At 38.8% G+C, this 21,264-nt stretch overlaps 2 protein-coding genes across 2 annotated transcripts; both read left to right on the top strand.

The window, feature by feature from the left end:
• The first annotated feature begins 300 nt into the window (after positions 1 to 300).
• Positions 301 to 11,078, top strand: LOC137734662 (protein ZINC INDUCED FACILITATOR 1-like). The gene is made up of 17 exons (XM_068473921.1): positions 301 to 605; positions 1,039 to 1,079; positions 1,200 to 1,260; positions 1,352 to 1,454; positions 1,558 to 1,660; positions 1,767 to 1,820; positions 1,907 to 1,969; positions 7,466 to 7,515; positions 7,624 to 7,699; positions 8,132 to 8,338; positions 8,461 to 8,548; positions 8,703 to 8,788; positions 8,932 to 9,039; positions 9,882 to 9,926; positions 10,018 to 10,106; positions 10,318 to 10,361; positions 10,448 to 11,078. Exons 1-17 carry the CDS (start codon positions 461 to 463, stop codon positions 10,534 to 10,536), a joined length of 1,452 nt encoding a protein of 483 aa, XP_068330022.1. The 5' UTR covers positions 301 to 460; the 3' UTR covers positions 10,537 to 11,078.
• A 1,872-nt stretch (positions 11,079 to 12,950) lies between these two features.
• On the top strand, positions 12,951 to 20,944 carry LOC137733902 (AP-4 complex subunit epsilon-like). The gene is made up of 10 exons (XM_068473119.1): positions 12,951 to 13,871; positions 14,006 to 14,221; positions 14,329 to 14,439; positions 14,526 to 14,723; positions 14,830 to 14,961; positions 15,842 to 15,898; positions 15,990 to 16,106; positions 17,311 to 17,388; positions 17,920 to 18,063; positions 19,350 to 20,944. The coding sequence occupies exons 1-10, from the start codon at positions 13,083 to 13,085 to the stop codon at positions 20,433 to 20,435; spliced, it is 2,928 nt and encodes a 975-aa protein (XP_068329220.1). The 5' UTR covers positions 12,951 to 13,082; the 3' UTR covers positions 20,436 to 20,944.
• Positions 20,945 to 21,264: the final 320 nt, after the last annotated feature.

The following is a 21,264-nucleotide window of genomic DNA, read 5'->3' as shown; positions in this document are numbered from 1 at the left end:
CCATGTTTGATGCGCCTAAAACGGGTGGAACGAGCTGTTCTACGGAACAAGTTTTGGGTGAGTTTTCGTTTCACCTCATCCCGTTTGGAACAACTCGTTCCACATCCGTGGAACACAAAATTATAACCTCTCCGTCTTCTTCTTCTTCCTCCTTGTTTCCATCCGAGGGCATCTTTACTCCCATTCCGTTCCGTCCCATCCCGTCCCATTCCGTTCCGTCCCATCCCGTCCCATTCCGTTCCGTCCTATCCCGTCTGCATACTAAACGATACCTATAAGTCCCTGCAGGTGGCGCATGCATTGATGTTAATTTAATTTTCCTGTTAATATTAATCCTGACGCATACAAAAACCAAAAGTTTAACATCTCCCTCTCCTCCTCCTCAGTCAGCTTGAAACAGGATCAAACAGATTCAGAGAGCCATTTTTCGCGTTTTGGGTTCGAAGCGATTGATTGTCGAATGGCTGAGGAGCGCAGAGAGACGCTGTTGAAGAAGGATTACTATGACGATTGTCCCGGCTGTGTGATGGAACAGCGCAAAGAGCTGCAGAGAGGCCCTCCTTTTAAAATGCTTGTTTCTATATGGATTATTGTTCTTTCAGCTTGTAAGAAAAGCAATTTTTTTTCCTTTTGGATTTTGTTTACATTTTTTCTTGAACCAAATCCAAAATTAGTTTTCGAATTCATCCTCATTACACTTCAGTTTTCTTGTGAATGATTTTGACATGTATGTATGAATGTATAACTCATTGGAGAGACTAATTTTACATAACATGTTGAAATTAATTGAAAACGTGAAAAGGAAATTCAGATGTATGCTTTTTAGAGGTTTAAGCCGTTAAAAGTGCTTTTAGAAAAAGCTACTACTAGGGCAATGTGAAATTAGTGAAAGACTTGCTGCATGATGATCTTACAGTTTGATTGCTTCGTCACTCTCGAAATCATTAATCGATTATGTGAAGTAATGTTTATGTCTGCACCGTCTTCTAATTTCTTTCAAATGTTTTGGTCCTGATTTGTTTCGTGATCGCTTTCCAGCGCTGCCAATATCATCTCTCTTTCCATTCCTTTATTTTATGGTGAGTGCATACTTATTAATACTGTTGTTACTTTCACTTCTTAAATTTTATGAAAAATACAACCTTCAAAACCCATTGAAGTCGACTTGGTATCTCAAATTTCCAAATTATTGTCTGCAGATTAGGGATTTGCATATTGCTAAAAGAGAGGAAGACATTGGCTACTATGCTGGATATGTAGGTGAGTTGATGATTGTCACTACTTACCTTTCTTATTCTTCACCATTTTGTTCCTTAACAAGTGTCTTGACGAACTTTCCTATGTTGTGAAGGGGCTTCATATATGATTGGCAGAGCTCTGACATCAATTTTTTGGGGAATGGTGGCTGATCGCTATGGTCGGAAACCTGTCATAATTATAGGGACTGTTGCAGTGTTAGTAACTTCTGTTCTGCAATTGAGTTTCAATTTGATAACTTGGCTCCTCAACGCTCTTCTCAGTGTATTTACAAATTATTTTTACTATTTATTGGCTCAGGGTTATTTTCAACACTCTATTCGGACTCAGTTTTAACTTTTGGATGGCCATTTCTACACGATTTCTTCTTGGAAGTTTGAATGGTTTACTTGGTCCGATTAAGGTACTATATTGTGTCATATACGATCACTAATAATGTCAATGCAAGTGTACAACCATGTATCTAATGTCCCGGTTACTTAGAATATACAATTTAACTGCATGACCAGGCATACGCAAGTGAAGCCTTCCGAGAAGAACACCAAGCTTTAGGCATGTCAACAGTAAGCTACATTGGCCTCTGGATTCTGCAACTTCTTCTAATAGATGTTGTACATCATCAACATTGAGAGTTATCCTCTTTTTTCAGGTTAGTGTAGCCTGGGGTATCGGATTGATCATTGGCCCAGCTTTGGGAGGTTTCTTGGCCCAGGTAATTCTACTTGCTGCAGTGAAAGTCATGGGGAGTAGATCATTTTACGCTAGCACACGGTACAATAACACTTGGGAATTAATTTGAAGGCTTAAAGCAAGCATGAGGTGTAACAGTCGTTTTTATTAAGCTTAATATTTCTGTTGTATTATTCTTGGTAACTGCTGTAATAGCAGTTGATGTTTTTATATACATCTTACATACACGCATGCATTTAAACAATTGCATGTAATAAACAAATATTGTAAAAGGTGGCGCTGCCCATGCTGCAACACATCAGAGCATGGGTTCTTTCTGCTGTAAAGGTGGCGTGCTGTCTGACAAGGAATAATGCAGTATTCCTTCTGTCCAAGTCACATGGCAAGTTCTCTCAACACTCCCCCTCAAGTTTGGAATGAATGTTGATTATTCCTAACTTGCAAAGCAAAGTCGTAAACTGGTATAAGCTCAGTGGCTTTGTGAAGATGTCGGCTGGTTGTTTCATGGTTGAGATGTGAGATGTCTCGATCATTCCACTTTGAACCCTTTCTCGTACAAGGTGGCAGTCAATCTCTATGTGTTTGGTTCTTTCGTGAAAGACCGGATTCGAAGCGATGTGAAGTGCCGCTTGATTATCACAATATAGCTTGACTGGACGTTTATGTTTGATACCCAAGTCTTGTAGAACAGATTTCAACCAAGTGACTTCACAACAAGTTGCTGCCATTGAACGATACTCTGCCTCTGCACTAGAACGTGACACGGTATTTTGTTTCTTGCTTTTCCAAGAGATCAAAGATTCTCCAAGAAATACACAGTATCCGGTGGTAGAACGTCGTGTGTCTCGACATCTGGCCCAATCCGCATCACAAAAAGCATTCAATTGAATTGGACTTCTTGCAGAAAGAAAAATACCTTGCCCTGGTGTGTGCTTAACGTATCGTAAGACTCGCTGGGCTGCTTCCAAGTGTGGAGTTCGAGGCTTCTCCATAAATTGACTAAGAGTATGGACAGCATACACCAAATCAGGGCGCGTGATTGTCAGGTAGATTAGTCTCCCAACAAGTCGTCGATAAGAGGAAGGATCAGTAATACATTGTCCTTCGTCCTTTCTGAGTGATAAGTTTTGCTCCATAGGAGAGGTGGCTGGTTTTGCGCCAAGATGACCTGCATCCTCAAGTATTTCAAGGGCATATTTTCGCTGTGAGAGGGTGATCCCCTTGCTAGAGCGAGCAATTTCAATGCCCAAGAAATATCTTAATTGGCCAAGATCTTTCAACTTGAATTGCTTCATAAGAAAAGACTTGGTATCTTCAATTGCTTGTATGTTATTTCCTGCCAAGATAATATCATCAACATAGACAAGGAGGGCAGTGAATTTACCATCATGGTTTCGGACGAACAATGAATAATCTGCCTTGGATTGTTGATAACCGGCCTTTCGAAGAGCACAAGAGAGTTTGATAAACCATTGACGAGAGGCTTGCTTAAGCCCATACAAAGATTTATGAAGTTTACAAACTCGTGTCTCCCCCTTTCGTCCGAAACCAGGAGGCAAGGACATGTAGACATCTTCTTCAAGATCACCATGGAGGAAAGCGTTATTAACATCAAGCTGGTGGAGGTGCCATTGTTGGACCGAGGCAACAGCAAGGAGTAGACGAACTGTAGTCAATTTTGCAACCGGAGCAAAGGTCTCTCGATAGTCTAAGCCTTCAATTTGGCTATAACCTTTGGCAACCAATCGTGCTTTATATCGCTCAATGGATCCATCGGAGCGAAATTTGATTTTGTAAACCCATTTACATCCAACTGGCTTCTTGCCAGGGGGCAGTGGTTGCAGAGACCATGTCCTATTCGCAGCAAGGGCTGCCAGTTCTTCTTCCATAGCGAAACGCCAGTGAGGGTCGCGTATAGCCTGTGAGAATGAGCTGGGTTCTGTGGCAGCTGAAATGGAAGTGGTGAAAGCACGATGTCGAGCAGATAAACGATCGTATGTGAGGACATCAGACAAAGGGTAAGGAGTACCTGGTACTTTGGTCAACGCCGAGTGAGATGAAGGGACGGACCGAGAAGGGAGGTTGATGTCGATGTGATATTGTTGAAGATAACCAGGTGCATGAGTGGGTCGTTTAAGACGAGGTGGTGAGGTGGAAAGAAAAGGAGATGAAACCGAAACAGGACTCACCGGCGAAGAAGAGGATGGATCGATGGAATCCTGCTCCGGTAGAATGGACGGATGAATGATGGGATCATCATAGGCAGTATCTTGAGTATGTGGAAACACAAGTGGTGAAACTGCAGCAGAAGATGAAAAAGGGAACACATGTTCATGGAAAATAACATCACGGGAGATAAAGATTTTACCCGTGTGAAGGTCGTAAACTCGATATCCCTTTGTGCCATATGGATACCCAAGAAAAAGACACTGTGTGGCTCTTGCATCAAATTTTGTGGGACGATGGTGGTGGGTGGAAGAAAAACATAAGCAACCAAACACTCGTAAATGGGCATACGCTGGCTGTTTGTGGTGAAGTATTTCATAGGGTGATTTGCTTTGAAGAAGAGGAGTGGGAGTCCGATTTATGAGATAAGTGGCAGTGAGGATAGCATCACCCCAAAATTTCTTAGGAAGATGAGATTGAAAAAGTAAGGCTCTAGCAACATTGAGTAAGTGGCGGTGTTTGCGCTCTGCTACCCCATTTTGTTGGGGAGTAGAGACACAACTTGTTTGATGGAGAATCCCCTTATCTGAAAAAAATTGGGTCATAAAAAATTCTGGACCGTTATCACTACGAAGAACCTTGACTCGTGTGGAAAATTGTGTTTCAACAAGGTGGATGAAAGTGATGAGATAAGATCGTGCATCTGATTTGTGATTCATTAAATAAACCCATGTGCATCTTGAGAAATCATCCACAATAGTTAAGAAATATTGTGCCCCTGTGATAGTGGGAACATGGTAACCTCCCCAAATGTCAACATGAATTAACTCAAAAGGAGCTTTTGTGGTGATAGAACTCAAAGGAAAAGGAGCACGTGTTTGTTTGGCTAATGGACAGATCAAACAATCATCAATGCTACAAAAATTCAAATTTTTAATGCAAGTAGAGAGATGCCGTAAGGTATTGTTGGAAAGATGGCCAAGGCGTTGATGCCAAAGCTGGGAAGGAGAGGCAAAAATTGACGCTGAATTGCACCTGGTTTTCATCACATTATCAAGGTAGTAGAGTCCTTCTCGTTCAGTTCCCGTCCCAATCATCTTCCCCGATCGTTGGCCCTGAAGTAGACACATTTTATCAGTGAAGATGACAAAGCAAGATGAGGTATTAGTAAGTTTGCTGACAGAAATTAAATTCAGTTTAAATGATGGAACACAAAGCACGTTGTGAAGGGTGAGATCATTCGAGAGATGAACTGTGCCAATATGTGTGACATCGGCAAGTGCATGATTGGGTAAGTGCACTTGTCGATTGTATACCGGAACACTTGTGGTCATTAAGCTTGGTGAGCAGACCATGTGATCTGTGGCGCCTGTATCGAAAATCCAGTCCATTCCCTTATTGAGAGCAGAAGCACAAAAAACTCTACCTGACAAGTTATTCATAGTAGAGGTGGTACCGACATGATTAGATGTGGAGTTGGATTGACTCTTATCAAGGAGTGCAAGCAGATTGTGATATTGCTCGGAAGTGAGGCTGTAGGACGAAGAAAATGTTGCTGGAGGCGTTGGCTGGGTATCAACATGATTAGCCTTGGAATTGGAACCCCTGCGATCCTGATAATCTCCCCTATTGCTGTTGTCTTTCGCCTTTTTCATTTTGCGGCATTGATCAATGGTGTGACCTTTCCAATTACAATAGTCGCACTTGAGGTGTGCACGACAGGTATCTGAAGTGTGTCCAGTTGCATCACAACGACCACATTTTAGATGGGAATTTCTTGGAGAAAAATTCCTACCAAAGTTGCGCATGTTATCCCGCACGGCAAAAGCTGCAGTGTCGGTGACTGAGGACCTTCCAGGAGCATGTATTGAAACTGTTCTTTGCTTCTCATCTTGAATAATAAGTGAGAAAGCTTTGTTGACAACAGGGAGGGGATCCATAAGTAAAAGTTGCCCACGAACCGCAGCGTAGGATTCATTGAGGCCCATAAGAAACTTCATGGTTTTCTGACTTTGCTGAAACTGCATTAATTCTTTTGCAGCTCCACATGTACAGGTTGGGAGAGTGCACATGGCATCACGTTCATCCCAAAAACTTTTCAGTTTGGTATAATATGCACCAATGTTCAAATTTCCTTGAACACTTCCATGTATCTCTTGTTCAATATGGAAGAGATGTACACTGTTTGTGTGAGAGAAACGTTCCTTCAACTCATTCCAAATATCAGCTGCAACATTGTTGTAGATGACACTTGCTCCGATATCTTTCGAGACAGAGTTGAGCAGCCAGGATTTCACGAGGTTGTTGCAACGAGTCCACTGTTGGAATTCACTTGTGGATGCAGACTCGGGCCTTTTAATGGATCCATTGATGAATCCTTCCTTGTTCTTGGCATTGAGGGCCATGACCATGGCTCGGCTCCAAGTGGAGTAATTTTCGTCATTCAAAGGGTGTGTGACGAGGATCGCTCCAGGTTGATCAGAGTGATGAAGATAAAGAGGATCGCTGGGATCTTCGTATTTGGTGTGTTTGCTGGAAGAATCAGTTGCCATGTCGGCAGGCAGTGTGCACTGTGCAGTGGCTGTGCTTGGCTGTGCTCTGCGGCTGTGCTTAATGGCTGTGTATGTTCTTCTGCGAGTGTGCAGTTTGCAGTGCACTGGTTGCTGCAGTAACAGATCACAGTATAGCAGCGGAAGAGTGAAGGCAGAGCAGAGCAAAGGATTGCCTAAGCTCTGATACCATATTAAGCTTAATATTTCTGTTGTATTATTCTTGGTAACTGCTGTAATAGCAGTTGATGTTTTTATATACATCTTACATACACGCATGCATTTAAACAATTGCATGTAATAAACAAATATTGTAAAAGGTGGCGCTGCCCATGCTGCAACACATCAGAGCATGGGTTCTTTCTGCTGTAAAGGTGGCGTGCTGTCTGACAAGGAATAATGCAGTATTCCTTCTGTCCAAGTCACATGGCAAGTTCTCTCAACAGTTTTGTATTAATCCTGGGGTTAGAGTACGAGAAGGTTGGTTTTCGAAGTAATAGGCTAAATAGAGCAATTAATGGCTCATTGGCGAGAGTACGCTGAGTGAAAATCATGGTGCAGCAGATGATTTTAGTATTTGAAGGCTGTTTCCTGCGAGTTTAAGGTTGTGGGATACCAAAATGATCTAATTCCACCATGTCTATAATATGATGACTATTCAGAGCTATTGGACACTAAAGAAGAAATTATTCTATTTCTTTGTTATTTTTTCTGGTTGAACTCTCTCTCTCTCTCTCTCTCTCTCTCTCTTATCGTTTTGTTTTCTAGATTATTAATGGGACGCTCCTAACAATTTTATGCAGCCAGCAGACAAATTTCCAAGTATATTTTCCCAAAACTCTATATTTGGGAGGTAAAGTTGGGCTACTTATTTAAGTATACTGCAGTGGGATTGTCAAGTTTCAGCAGATTTCTTATTGTTTGTTTGTTGCACTATGATGTTTGTGAAATTCTTATGCAGGTTTCCGTATTTCTTGCCTTGCCTATGTATATCAGTATTTGCATTTGGAGTAGCCGTTGCTTCTTTCTGGCTTCCGGTACACATCTTAGTATATATTCCCTTATGATGATGAGTTTCTTTTATTTTTATTCTCGTTGTTTTGGCCTCTTATATTTCTTAGCTTATCACAAGCTTACTGCCCTGCAGTACATCTAGACGCCGTTCCTAGATAATAAGTACCTGCTAATACCGAGTTCCATTCTTATAATGTCCAATTATATACCCCGTGCGTTCTACACTCATTCATCCTAGCATGCCTTAACTTTGTTTTTACGTGAATGAGAAGATTTCAGACATCTTGTTCTTTATATTTCGTACTCTTTAAGTCTTTATTTGAATTTAACTTCTTGAGGATCCTCAAGAAAAGAGAAACTAGTAATGCTTGGTTCATCTTCAGCAGATGTTTACCTTCAGTACACTTTGAAAATGTACGTATTAACAGAAAATGTCCATACCTTGATGGTTGCAGGAAACTTTACACAAGCACGACAGAAAAGCTAGATTACACGATGATCCTTATGAAGCATTGGAAACTGCATCCGGTGGGTCTGATGCAAATGAAAAGCAAAATACTGAAGAACGAACACCTAAAGAAAACCTCTTCAAGAATTGGCCCTTAATGTCTTCAATCATTGTTTTTTCCATTTTCGCACTTCATGACATGGCTTATACAGAGGTAACTCCCGTGCATTTTTCATGTTAACCCAGTGTAGCATAATTTGCAGCATCTTTCCTTTTCCTTTTGCTCTCTTTCACTCGAAGTGATATACTATGTGTTTCTTATGATTCATTAAACAGATATTCTCATTATGGGCCGTAAGTCCTCGGAAGTTTGGGGGTTTGAGTTTTTCAACTGAGGACGTTGGTGTAGTTCTTGCAATTTCTGGTAATACTTGATATTCACACATGTTCCTATGTTAAACACATTATGATCTGCATAACATATCTGGGATATTTGCTTAATATGCAGTCTCTGTTTGTTTCGATTTGTACCTAACTACATATGGAGAATAATGGCTGATAACTTAATCAACTTGTAGGTTTTGGTCTTTTTTTATTCCAAATTACTCTATATCCATACGTTGAAAGGCTTCTTGGTCCTGTTATGATTGCTCGCATTGGAGGGGTAAGTTTTCGGCTCCTCCCTGTGCATTATACTACCTTCTGCAGTTTAATTCTTTTTGCAAATATTTGTCCTTTGACCTAACTTCTGGTGACCGATATTATTTTTTTTCTTCGTGTTTTGTTTTGCACATGATTCGTGTGCAGATTATATCCATACCTCTGTTGTCAAGTTACCCGTTTATAGCAATGTTGTCCGGGCTCTCCCTTTCCGCGCTGTTAAACTGTGCATCTGTGCTGAAGAATGTCTTATCCGTATGTGCATCCATGACTCTAGAGCTCGTTTACTTAACACACTCTATGCACCATTATATATTATCTACCAGAAACTGATATAAATTGTTCTACAATTTTATCTACAATAATCATAATATGTTACGAAAGCGAAACTCTACTTTTATCGATCCATAGAAATTGATAGTTTATCAATTTTTATTTCCTTTTTCTTCCAAAGGAATACTATCTGTTTACCATTTTCTTCTCTAATACCGTAATACGTATCAATGTTTTAAAAGGCTCGCCTCAGGGCGCACCTAGGCGCCCTGTGAGGCCGGGCTTGAGGGTTGCCGCCTTTGTTTTGAGGGAGTGGGCGGAAGGCGCCGTTGGAGCCTCCTAGGTGCGCCTCAGGGGAATTTTTTTTTTTTTTTTTTTTTTTTTTACACTCTCAAACCCAAATTTTGGGTAGGGTTTTAACTGCCTCATACCTCTTCCTTGCACTATCATCTCTCTGCCTTTTTTTTCTAATTTTTATCTTCTTATATAATGGATGTGTGTGTTGTTTGTGTGCATTGTTATATGTGTGCTCATTGTGCTTTTCATCCTCTATTATATATATATATAATATAATATATGTATATATATGTGTGTATATGTATTTATAAAATATGTGTGTGCTCAGGTTGATTATTGATTAATAAATTTTTTTTTTAATGTAATATATGTGTACGCTCATTGTATATATTAAAAATTTTAGGTCCCGTGAGGTTTCGCCTCACGCCTAGGCTGGACTATCCCTCGGACGCCTCGCCCACACCTCACGCTTTTAATACATTGATACGTATTGTGCTCTAACTTTTAAATTTTTTCTGTACAATTAGGTCACGATTGTGACTGGCCTGTCCATCCTTCAAAACAAAGCTGTGGTAATTTTATTCTCGGATTAACTATTTAATTCATGTGATTATTGGCTTTGAATAGAGAATGTGTTGTAACTTAACCGTGATGACACAACAGGACCAAAAACAAAGAGGTGCTGCAAACGGACTTGCTATGACAGCAATGTCAATGTTCAAGGCAATTGGTCCAGCTGGTGGCGGTGCATTGTAAGTTTAGCTGTCTTTTACTTAAAGGCGATGCTTGAATCAATATTTGCGTATACCTTGTACGTTTTGTTCTTCATATAGTTTGAAGATTACTAGTAGTATTGCATACTGTAAATCGGAGAAGGCGAGTTTACAAGCCTTACAACAGTATACTTTTTTCGGTGTACATATTGCCCTGCACTTTACCAACAATATGATTTCGTTTCAACAGGTTTTCTTGGGCACAAAAACGTCGGGATGCTGCTATCCTACCTGGTATCATACTTGACCAACTTCTCATCCTGTATTTACTGACAGCTCGCATGGTTTAGAAACATAATCGTTTCAAATTTCGATTGCAGGAAGCCAGATGATATTCTTCATCTTGAATGTGGTCGAGGCAATCGCAGTTCTGATGACATTCAAGCCATTTCTTACTCTACATGAGTAGATCGAGATCAATGTAAACGGAAGTTCATGTCGATGTCTCAGGAAAATCCCTGGCCACACTGATCTTGTAGCAAGGATATAGCTTAGTTGGAATATTAGACACGATCCTCATTATTCAAAGGGAAAACATTCTTGGCATTGGAGTTACATGTATCATAATCCTTTTAGGAAAAATATTAGGGTTGCAATCGAGCGATTTTGAGTGTATTCGGTATGCTCAGAGTCTTATCAATTTCAAAGTACTGTGTATCTTGTATCGAACAGAAACCGGAAACGGCTCGTCGACGTTGAACCGAGTTGATAGTGGATATAAGCATGGACTTGTTTCGGGGTCTGAAATGTCCTGGCAATATTGTGTATGGTGTATGCAGCACCAAACCTGAAGAAGAAAATGAAAGAGTGGATGCATGGTTGTACTATTCATACCATATTTTTGTACCATATTTCTATACCGTCTTAGGTGGCAAGATGACATCTGATGTGGACAGCCACATCATTTGAAACATTTTGCAAAACCCAAGGAAAAGAAGGAGAAAAACTCTTTGTATACCACAATCATCATTTAATTAACTAGTTTTTCTTAATTATTAGTTTATTAAATAATGAACTAAATTTAAAAATCTGATTAATTCAAATGATGTGACTGTTCATGTCAAATGTCACCTAAGGTGGTATGAAAATGTAGTACAAAAATATGGTATGAATATCATTACTTATGGGATTTTGATGGGTGCGAATCGGAAGAGCGAGGTTTGAGGGAAGAAAGCTAGAATTATGAACTTGTTTGGAAATGTTGTTAAAGTAACTGAAAGTGCTTTTGGTGAAAATATTTTCACTAAAGAGCTTTCAGTTCTTTTAAATGCATTTCCAAATAAGTCTAAGACTTTTGGTGAGATTCTCCTAATCCTTTTTCAGTGGTGGACTGAAACTACAAAGATTTGTGATGTAACAAATACAATGCATGGTCACCACTTTTAGGGTTAGCTTTTTGAAAGCCTGTGGTCACTAAAAATGGGTTAGCTAGCTTTTTGAAAGCCTGTGCTCACTAAAAATACAGTGCATGGTCACCACTTTTAGGGTTAGCTTTTTGAAAGCAAATGCAACGATGATTTTTGTAGGGGATGTTTTGTGATTAACGTACTTATTTTTTTATTAATAATACATCATTTAATTTGTAAATTTAATTTAAAATTTGATATGTTTAACTTTATTTTTTTATCTGGACACACATTCTTCATAATAATTGCACACTAACCATTAAAATTTCACTCCAATGATTGGCTATGGGTTAAATTTTTCCTAAACTCAGTCTAACCCAAAGGAAAATTTTGGGCTATAAGCTAAATGGAGAAATTTTGTCCATTTATGTGATTGAAGAATAAATAGAAGAAGAGCTACATGGGCTTTTGCTTTTGCATCATGGAAATATATAAACTCCAACTGTTCTTATTTATCGAATTTGTAAATTCCAACATGAATTTTGCTAAAAAATATTTTCAATAACAGAACATCTATTAGGAGCACTACAATTTTTTTTATAATAAAAATACAAGTACTTCTGAAAAAGTATACAAGGGTTTTTTTGAACACTTATAACTTTTTAAAAGCATTTTGGACGGTTTTAAGAGTTTGTTTGGATATACTTTTAAAATAATTGAAAGCGTTTTTAGAGAAAATATTTTTGGGTTTCAAAGCATTTGAAGTGCTTTCTGCAAGAAGTTATGTGCTTCTTTTAGGAGGCACTTTAAGTGCTTTTTCAAGATTTACTTGCATTTTGCCTAAGGATTAGTTCCAAAATATTTTTCCCAAAAGCACTTTCAGTTATTTTAAAAGTACATCCAAATGAGTTATAAGTTAATTATGGTCATAAGTAATTTTAGTGATCTATGAAACTCATTTGAAACTGTTTTTTTTTTTTTAACAAACGATAATATTTACATTAAGGGAATAAGGAAATAAGTTAAACCATACAATGGGCCAGCCATAGTAATAAGGTTCAAATTCACTTTTAGCGAAAATCGAATTTAATACCTCTTATTTACAAGTAATATTATCTACACTAAGGAAGTGAAGAAATGAGTTAAGCTACATAATAGGCCAACCATAATAATAAGGTTCAAATTCGCCTTTGGTGAAAATCGAATCCAACACCTCTCACTTACAAGTGAAGAGGAATACTACTTGCAAGTGAGAGATCTTAGGTTTGATTCTCACCAAGGGTGAATTTGACCTATATTATTGCTAACTCATTACGAGGCTAAGCTAATCGTCTCCCTTTTAGTGTAAATAATATCGTTTGTTTAAAAAATAAAAAATAAAAAACAACCCGTTTAGTATTTTATCCAAATGTTGATTTTAATGAGTGAATTGGATCGGGTTAGCGGGGTTGGGTCTAAAATGCCACCCGTACACAAACGAGTCACGACACCCTCTGTCTCTCCAGAATCAGATCTACCCACAGGACAGGAGGAGACACCACCACACCCAACACCACCACCACCCCCAATTCTCGATCCAAAACCCTAACATTCAAACCCTCAATCATCAATGGAGCAGCTCAAGACCATCGGCCGGGAGCTCGCGATGGGCTCCCAGGGCGGCTTCGGCCAATCCAAGGAGTTCCTCGACCTCGTCAAGTCCATCGGCGAAGCTCGATCCAAGGCGGAGGAGGAGCGCATCGTCCTCCTCGAGATCGAAACCCTTAAACGACGTCTCTCCGAGCCCGATATCCCCAAGCGCAAGATGAAGGAGTACATCATCCGCCTCGTCTACGTCGAAATGCTCGGCCACGACGGCTCCTTCGCCTACATTCACGCCGTTAAGATGACTCACGACGATAACCTCCTCCTCAAGCGCACCGGTTACCTCGCCGTCTCCCTCTTCCTCAGCGACGATCACGATTTGATCATCTTGATCGTCAACACCATCCAGAAGGATCTCAGGTCTGACAATTACCTTGTCGTTTGCGCCGCCCTCAATGCCGTTTGCAAGCTCATCAACGACGAGACTGTGCCTGCCGTTTTGCCCCAGGTCGTCGACCTCCTCGGCCATCCCAAGGAGGCTGTCAGGAAGAAGGCCATCATGGCGCTTCACCGATTTTATCAGAAATCGCCCTCTTCTGTTTCGCATCTGGTGTCAAATTTTCGGAAGCGGCTCTGCGATAACGATCCGGGCGTCATGGGTGCCACGCTCTGCTCGCTGTTCGATCTAATTACCATCGATGCAAATTCTTTTAAGGATTTGGTGGTCAGCTTTGTCAGCATTCTCAAGCAGGTCGCCGAGCGCAGGTTGCCCAAGGCCTACGATTACCATCAGCTTCCGGCGCCTTTTATCCAGGTTTTACTTACTCTGATTGAAGCTGAGCCGCTCAGTGTGTGAATTTAGCTTTTTTGGTATGATTAAGTAATTGACATAATGAGTTCTCTTCGTTGTAAAGCGATGTAATTTAGTGATTGAATTTGACAATGCAGATTAGGTTGTTGAAAATTCTAGCATTGTTGGGGAGTGGTGATAAGCAATCGAGTGAGCAGATGTATACTGTAGTTGGCGATATATTTCGGAAGTGCGATTCCTCAAGTAATATTGGGAATGCTGTTCTTTATGAGTGCATTTGTTGCGTTTCTTCCATATATCCCAATCCTAGGTTGTTAGAACAGGCTGCTCAAGTCATCTCAAGATTTTTGAAGGTTCGACTTATCTGTACTTTTCATTGTGATTTTGTACAAATTATGGTTTGCATGTAGATCGTTTAGAGGGTTAAACAACAATTCCTTGTTATCTATGTTGTGGACAGAGTGACAGTCATAATCTGAAATATATGGGCATTGATGCCCTTGGTCGACTGATAAAGATTAGTCCAGAGATAGCTGAGCAACACCAACTAGCCGTCATCGATTGCTTAGAGGTGGGAGATTCCCTTTTAGTTTAAGGTATTCTCTTTTAGAGTTTTGCTTGTAACTTTTTAAGTTAGTAGAAGTTTGGTGCATGCAGGACCCAGATGATACTCTGAAACGAAAAACGTTTGAACTATTGTACAAGATGACCAAGTCCTCCAATGTGGAAGTGATTGTGGATCGTATGATTGATTACATGATTAGCATTAATGACAACCATTACAAAACTTACATAGCTTCGAGATGCGTGGAGCTTGCAGAGCAATTTGCCCCAAGTAATCAATGGTTTATCCTGGTAAGAGTAATGCATTTTTCTTTTTAGATTCTAGTTCTATCAAGGATCAATTTTGTCAATGCTTATTGAACATCCAATGTCATTGCCTGATGTGTTTTCACTGCAGACCATGAATAAAGTCTTTGAACATGCGGGGGATCTAGTGAATGTTAAGGTGGCACATAACTTGATGAAGTTGATCGCCGAGGGATTTGGAGAGGATGATGATAATGCAGATAGTCAGCTGAGATCATCTGCAGTATGTGACTTTGATTTTGCTCTTATGTTCATAACTGGTTTACTCAATATCAATAAAAATATGTCCTCCTAAATTTGACTTCAAAGGTTTCTGTTAAACTCTAAAAGAAATTTGTCCCTTAAATTGTTAGATTCCTCATAGTTCCATAAAGACCATCTACAGTTGATGGGAAAAGCATGGAGACATCATTTTGGAAGAATCCGTTGTTACTTCAAAAAATTTGATATTTAAACCTACAGGGCCATGTGTTCTAATTTGTATGAAATTATGTAATGACCTTCAAGCTTCTGTCTCTTTGTACTCATATTTCTCCATTATTTCTTAATATTGATCTGTGCCACCACACTACCACCACCTCCTTGTCTACCATTGAACTGATGGGGGGGGGACAATGAGCAATTTAGTTGTACCAAGACCAAATTAAGTTTAGGGCGATGGACTGTATTTCAGGGGCATTAGCAAACTATCCCATATAATGTATATTGTAGCCAACAGTGGGTTAGCTGATTTCTGTCGCCAAAGAGTTTGTTCTTTGAACCAAGTTGTAGTTATTATGTAGAGGGATAATGGGTTGGTTTTGCAAAACAACCACTGGATCTATGTTTTTATTTTTTTATTTTTTTATTTTTTAATTCTGTTCTTTTCACCTGTCTTTGCATATCTCCTGTTCTTTGAAAACTTCAGAGTTAGATTTTCTTTGAGATGTAGTTTACCTTATTGAGAAAGAAGCATTACTTGTTACTACCATGTGCTTTGAGATTATATGATAGTAGCATGTTTACAACACTTGTGCATTGCTTGCTTCTGCACTCTGTCATAAACCAGCTCCTTTCTTTTTTTCTTGTTGCGTATGGTAAAGAAAAATCTTCTTTATGTGCAGGTGGAGTCATATTTGCGTATAATTGGTGAGCCAAAGCTTCCATCTGTATTTCTTCAGGTACATTATGTCCTCTGTACTTTTGTTCTTTTACATTAATTTTTTTAACGAACTTTCCTGTCGATATCTTACTTTTTGGTTGTGATCTCAGGTCATTTGTTGGGTTTTGGGAGAATATGGAACTGCTGATGGAAAATATTCTGCTTCCTATATCACTGGGAAGTTATGTGATGTTGCAGAGGCATATTCAAATGATGAATCCGTCAAGGTACTCCTCGAACTCAGATTTCTGTAACTAGAATTTGCATTATCTGAATTTGTATTTTAGTTTGAGTCGAAGGTATTTCCATGCATCTTAAATTGGATATTAGTTCATGGTATAATTGTATAAAAATTGATACAATTTGGTTTGTACCAAATATTTAAGATGAATATAAGGCTCTGTTCCATTTCCTTTTCTCAATAATATATTTTTAAATTGAGGTCCTTCTTGTTCTGAATAAGGTATACATGGTGGCAAGCTGTTAACATCTACGAAACTGAATGATTGGATTGTCATTTTCGTAGTTTTAATAACTATGCTTCCCTTGTGAACATTTATGCACTGTGCTCGTTATTTTCTTTTTGGAGTTTTAATTAATTTTCTATGAAGGGACTGTCAGCCTTCTTCTGTTTATGGGTTTGGATTTTATTTTTCTGCTACCTTTTGTTAATACTATCCTACTCCTAAACTGCATGTTTTGGGCATTGGATTCGTTCTGGTAACTGGATGATGATTTTATAGTTTTTCACTTGACTGGGGAAGCAAAATGCTCAGTAAGATGCACTTAACATGATTCTTTAATTTTGGGTTAGAAAAAAAGTCCCCAATCTGCCAAAAGTGCGCATAAAGCTTTTGAAAAAAATTCCTCAAGTGCTAAAAGAAAATTGTGCTCTGGCGTGGTTTGGAACGGTCCAGCTGTGGCCTGTATGCCTGTGGATCTTCAAAGGGAGGCCCACAACGGGGCCTGTTGGCTCAGTGGTAACAAGAATTGAAATCAAAAGAATATGTTTGATCACAATTAAAACAAATATATATTTTTTAAAGAAATTAAAAGGTATTTTAAATAAGTAGGTTCTCATGTGTAGCTGTAGAAGCATGAGAGCTTTTGGAAAAAATATAGACGACAAGGTAGGGAACAAACCTTTTATTTTCCATTTGAATAAGTAAACAAATGTAATTTTAATCCTCTACTTAGATTTTCATGGACTGAAGGGCGTTTCTTCTCTTTTCCTTTTTGTTGAAGTTTAAAGAAAAATTTATGCAAAGAATTCTATTCTGTATGCTATGTTACCTGGTTTAACTTTTCTTCGCTCATTTTGATATTTGGTTATCTATTCATAGAAAACTCACCATTCATGTTGTGTTTATTTTATGTTTATGCTTGTTTCTTATTTGTTGAAACTAAAGTGATTATGTTCTTCTTTTACAGGCTTATGCCGTTACAGCAATCATGAAAATATATGCATTTGAAATATCAGCTCGGAGAAAAGTCGATATCCTACCTGAGGTGCATTTAATGAACTCTTTAATCCTAAGTTCACATTTATGAGAATATCAATGACCATGCTTCTAGTGTCTGCTTAGGTTTGAACATCATCTCATATTGATCTTGATTTTGTAGCATGAAGTGAAATTGTATGTCAGGCTGCATGTAGTCATACCTTTCCTATCCTTTTAACAATTAAAAGGCTATCTGACAAGAAACTGAATCAGTGTAATTTTCTTTTCTAATCAGTGTTTTTTTTCTAAATTTATATATTTGTTTGCCTTAATTTTAAGTATGTGTACTCTCTCTGTTTTGAAGAAATTATAATTAGATGGTTTGACTTGGATAAGTTCCAAGATAAATCTGAAAAAGAAGTTTTAGAGTTGTAGTGATAAATGAATATTTGTACATTGAGTTCTTTGGACAGAACTTACAAGATCACATTTATCTAATCAATGGTTAGCTAATAGCTATAATGTTGTCATGTTCATTTTGTTTTGCCTCGTCATGGAGGTACTTTTGATTGAAAAAACAATCTTTATTCTCTTGCAGTGTCAATCTTTGGTGGAAGAACTATCAGCTTCTCACTCAACAGATCTGCAGCAGCGTGCATATGAATTGCAAGCTGTCATTAGCTTAGATGCTCCTGCTGTTGAGAGTATAATTCCGCCAGACGCAAGTTGTGAAGATATTGAGGTCATATTTGTTGGCATTAACAAATATTAATTATTACAGTAACCCTGCATTTCTTCTTTTCCCTCTTATTTTGCTATTCTAATAGTCAGGTCTAATGGTTATTTAGCCTTGTGATTGCATTAAGATTGGTGAGCCTTTTACTGTTATATGCCAAATGATTTTTTCCATTTGTTATCGACTCTTATGTTTTCTGATATATTTACATGTTGGGTCATTGGATTGTTCAAGAGATTTGTTCACGTGGAACCATAAAGATATATGTCATTTCCTTTAAACAAACATTTTTCAGAGTCTGGTCCTGATATTCTCTGACTACTCAAAAACATTGCATCATTTCCATTATTTTCAGGTTTGTTTTACTGAATTATTATGCTTGGTAAACATTTTTTGAGATCTATTAGATATAACCCTTGATTAGTTTTACGTGGGGTATATCAAAAGTGAACTATGTATTTGTCTCATAAAAATGTATCTCAGAGCTTTTGTAATGCGACATAATTCACTTTTCCAAGTCACAATAATATCTTTCTTGTGTTTATAATTATCTTGATGAAACGTAATTCACTTTTTGACATCATGATGAGGCATGTGGTATGTGTTTCATGGATGCATTATCAAAAAACATGATGCAACATTATTCATTTTCGACAAGAATGCAACGTAATATATAGATCCAGAAGAATGCTACTCAAGGTACAAATACTATGAAAAATGAACATGTATCCTACACGAGACTGCTAGCTTTGCTTTCTATTTAAATATACCCTATATGTCTTACTAATGAGATAAAGTTTGAGAGAATGTAGCAGCCATGTGTTAAGAAGTGTGACAATTGTAATGCCATTAACTATATCTTTTAAACACCGAACAGTCAGCGCAACCTTTATTAAATTGTACATTGAAAAACATTGTGGAAAAGATCGTGGTTTAGATGAAAAATTCACAATCAGTTTTGGACTTAAATTTCTTACTTGACTAACATGGGTGAACCTTGGTACTATCTGGATACTGATCGAGTGATTCAACTTGGTATTGTACGACATGCTGTAGTTAGTTTCTTGACTTCGGTCCTCCCCGGTCTTTGCATCTTATTTCTTCCCTTTAGTTGTGGCCCTGTGGGTGCTCTTTTGAAAGGTTTTGCATATTTCTCTAGTATTCCGGAAAACCTAGATTTTGGATTATGCCTTGCATGTACACCATCTCTTGTAGAGGTGATTTATCGTAAATGAGAATTAAATTTATAATTATAGATATATACAAACTAATATCTTCATCTTCTTTTGCAGATTGATAAAAACCTTTCATTCCTCAATGGCTATGTCCAAGAAGCACTAGAAAAAGGCGCTCAGCCCTATATTCCTGAGAATGAGCGCTCTGGAGTGTTAGATATCAGCAATTTCGGAAACCAAGATCACCATGAAGCTTTAACCCATAGTCTTAGGTTTGAGGCATATGAGCTTCCAAAGCCAGTAATGCCATCAAGAGTTCCTCCAGCTGCAGTTGCTTCCTCAACTGAGCTTGTTCCAGTGCCTGAACCATCTTATGCGAGGGAGACCCGCCAGCCTGCATCATTGCCATCTGCATCAGACGCAGGATCATCAGAACTTAAGCTACGACTTGACGGTGTTCAAAAAAAATGGGGCAGGCCAACATATTCTTCTTCTGCATCGCCGAGCACGAATTCTTCAAGTTCTACTTCCCACAAAACAACGAATGGGGTTACTCAAGTAGATAGTGTGGGCACTTCAAATTCAAAAGCCCGTGATACTTATGATTCAAGGCGGCCACAGGTTGAAATTTCTCCAGAAAAGCAGAAGCTTGCCTCTTCACTGTTTGGAGGTCCATCAAAAACCGAGAAGAGGCCATCTTCTGCCAACCATAAGGCGTCTAAGGCGAGTACCCATACTTCAGAGAAGTCCCAAGCGCCAAAGGCAGCAGCTGCACACACTGAAGTTAATCGTGAACCTGCTCCAGACTTGCTCGACTTGGGTGACTCAACTAGTAGTAGTTCTGCTCCGGCCATAGACCCTTTCAAGCAGTTAGAAGGGCTTCTTGATCAAACTGATGTCGCTTCGAATGTGAACCATGGTACAGCAGGTGCTGCTAAGACACCTGATTTTATGGGATTATATGCAGATACACCTGTCAGTGGGCTCGGTAGCAGTGTTGGGGATCTTTTGCCGACCAACAGAGATGAGTTTAATCTTACATCTGAGTTATCAAATGCCACAAGGACTGCTCAAGGCGGGGTAACACAGTTTAATAAGGGTCCTAACCCTAAAGATGCCTTGGAAAAGGATTCACTTGTAAGGCAGATGGGTGTGACGCCAACAAGTCCGAATCCCAACTTGTTTCGAGATTTGCTTGGCTAAACTGTTCAAATAGCGGAACTTTGGTCATGATTGCTGGTGAATATTTTCTTTATGGTCTTTTGGAGTGGCTTGCTGTATGATAGGAAACGCTACTCATTCATGAGTATCAAGGCCACATGCAGAGTTGTAGAGACACCCATATGGAGTGCTTTAATCTCCAGGAGCGGTGGGGAAAGAAAAAAAAAATCAGGTACAGGTTTGTATTTGCTTGGATGCCGTTGAGACAATTCAACGTGGAGCTTTTTCTTTGCTGCTTGTAGGAAATACGGATCTGTCGTGCATGTTTGTGTACATTTACACTGCTCTGGCTTGTTATAATGTTGTATGAAGTGAGTTTGTGTTCTTGTTTTAGGGACATTTGTTCCTCCTTTTAGTAAGTTTTACGTGGCATCGGTTCAAATTGTAAGTTGTAGACTCTAGTTGTTTGTCCTTTTGACATTATTGAGCCCCTTTTGTATTTTTTTTTGGTGGATGGAATTGAACATTCAAACATCTATAGCACCCACTCATATGCAATGACAGTAAGTAATAATGCTCCTTGGGAGAATTGAGAAGCTTTCCTCCCTTCCTTTTCCGTCTCTTATCCAAGCTCTATCACATAAAATGGACAACCATCGTTAGATCTTAATTCAATGGTCAGGATCTTAATTCAACTGTTAGGGCCTGTTTGATGAACGTTTCTTTTTTGGGAGTTTTAACGAAACACTATCGGTATTATTCACTTCTAACGAAAAATATGTTTTTACTCCAAAAAGTCACTCTTGATATTATTCACTTACAATATATTTTTGTCATTTTGATTAAAACTTAGTTTTCAAACATTTTTTAT

Source organism: Pyrus communis, chromosome 5 (genome assembly GCF_963583255.1).
Source record: "Pyrus communis chromosome 5, drPyrComm1.1, whole genome shotgun sequence".
In the NCBI taxonomy this organism is placed as follows: domain Eukaryota; kingdom Viridiplantae; phylum Streptophyta; class Magnoliopsida; order Rosales; family Rosaceae; genus Pyrus; species Pyrus communis.
This window is presented reverse-complemented; position numbering and strand designations above follow the sequence as displayed.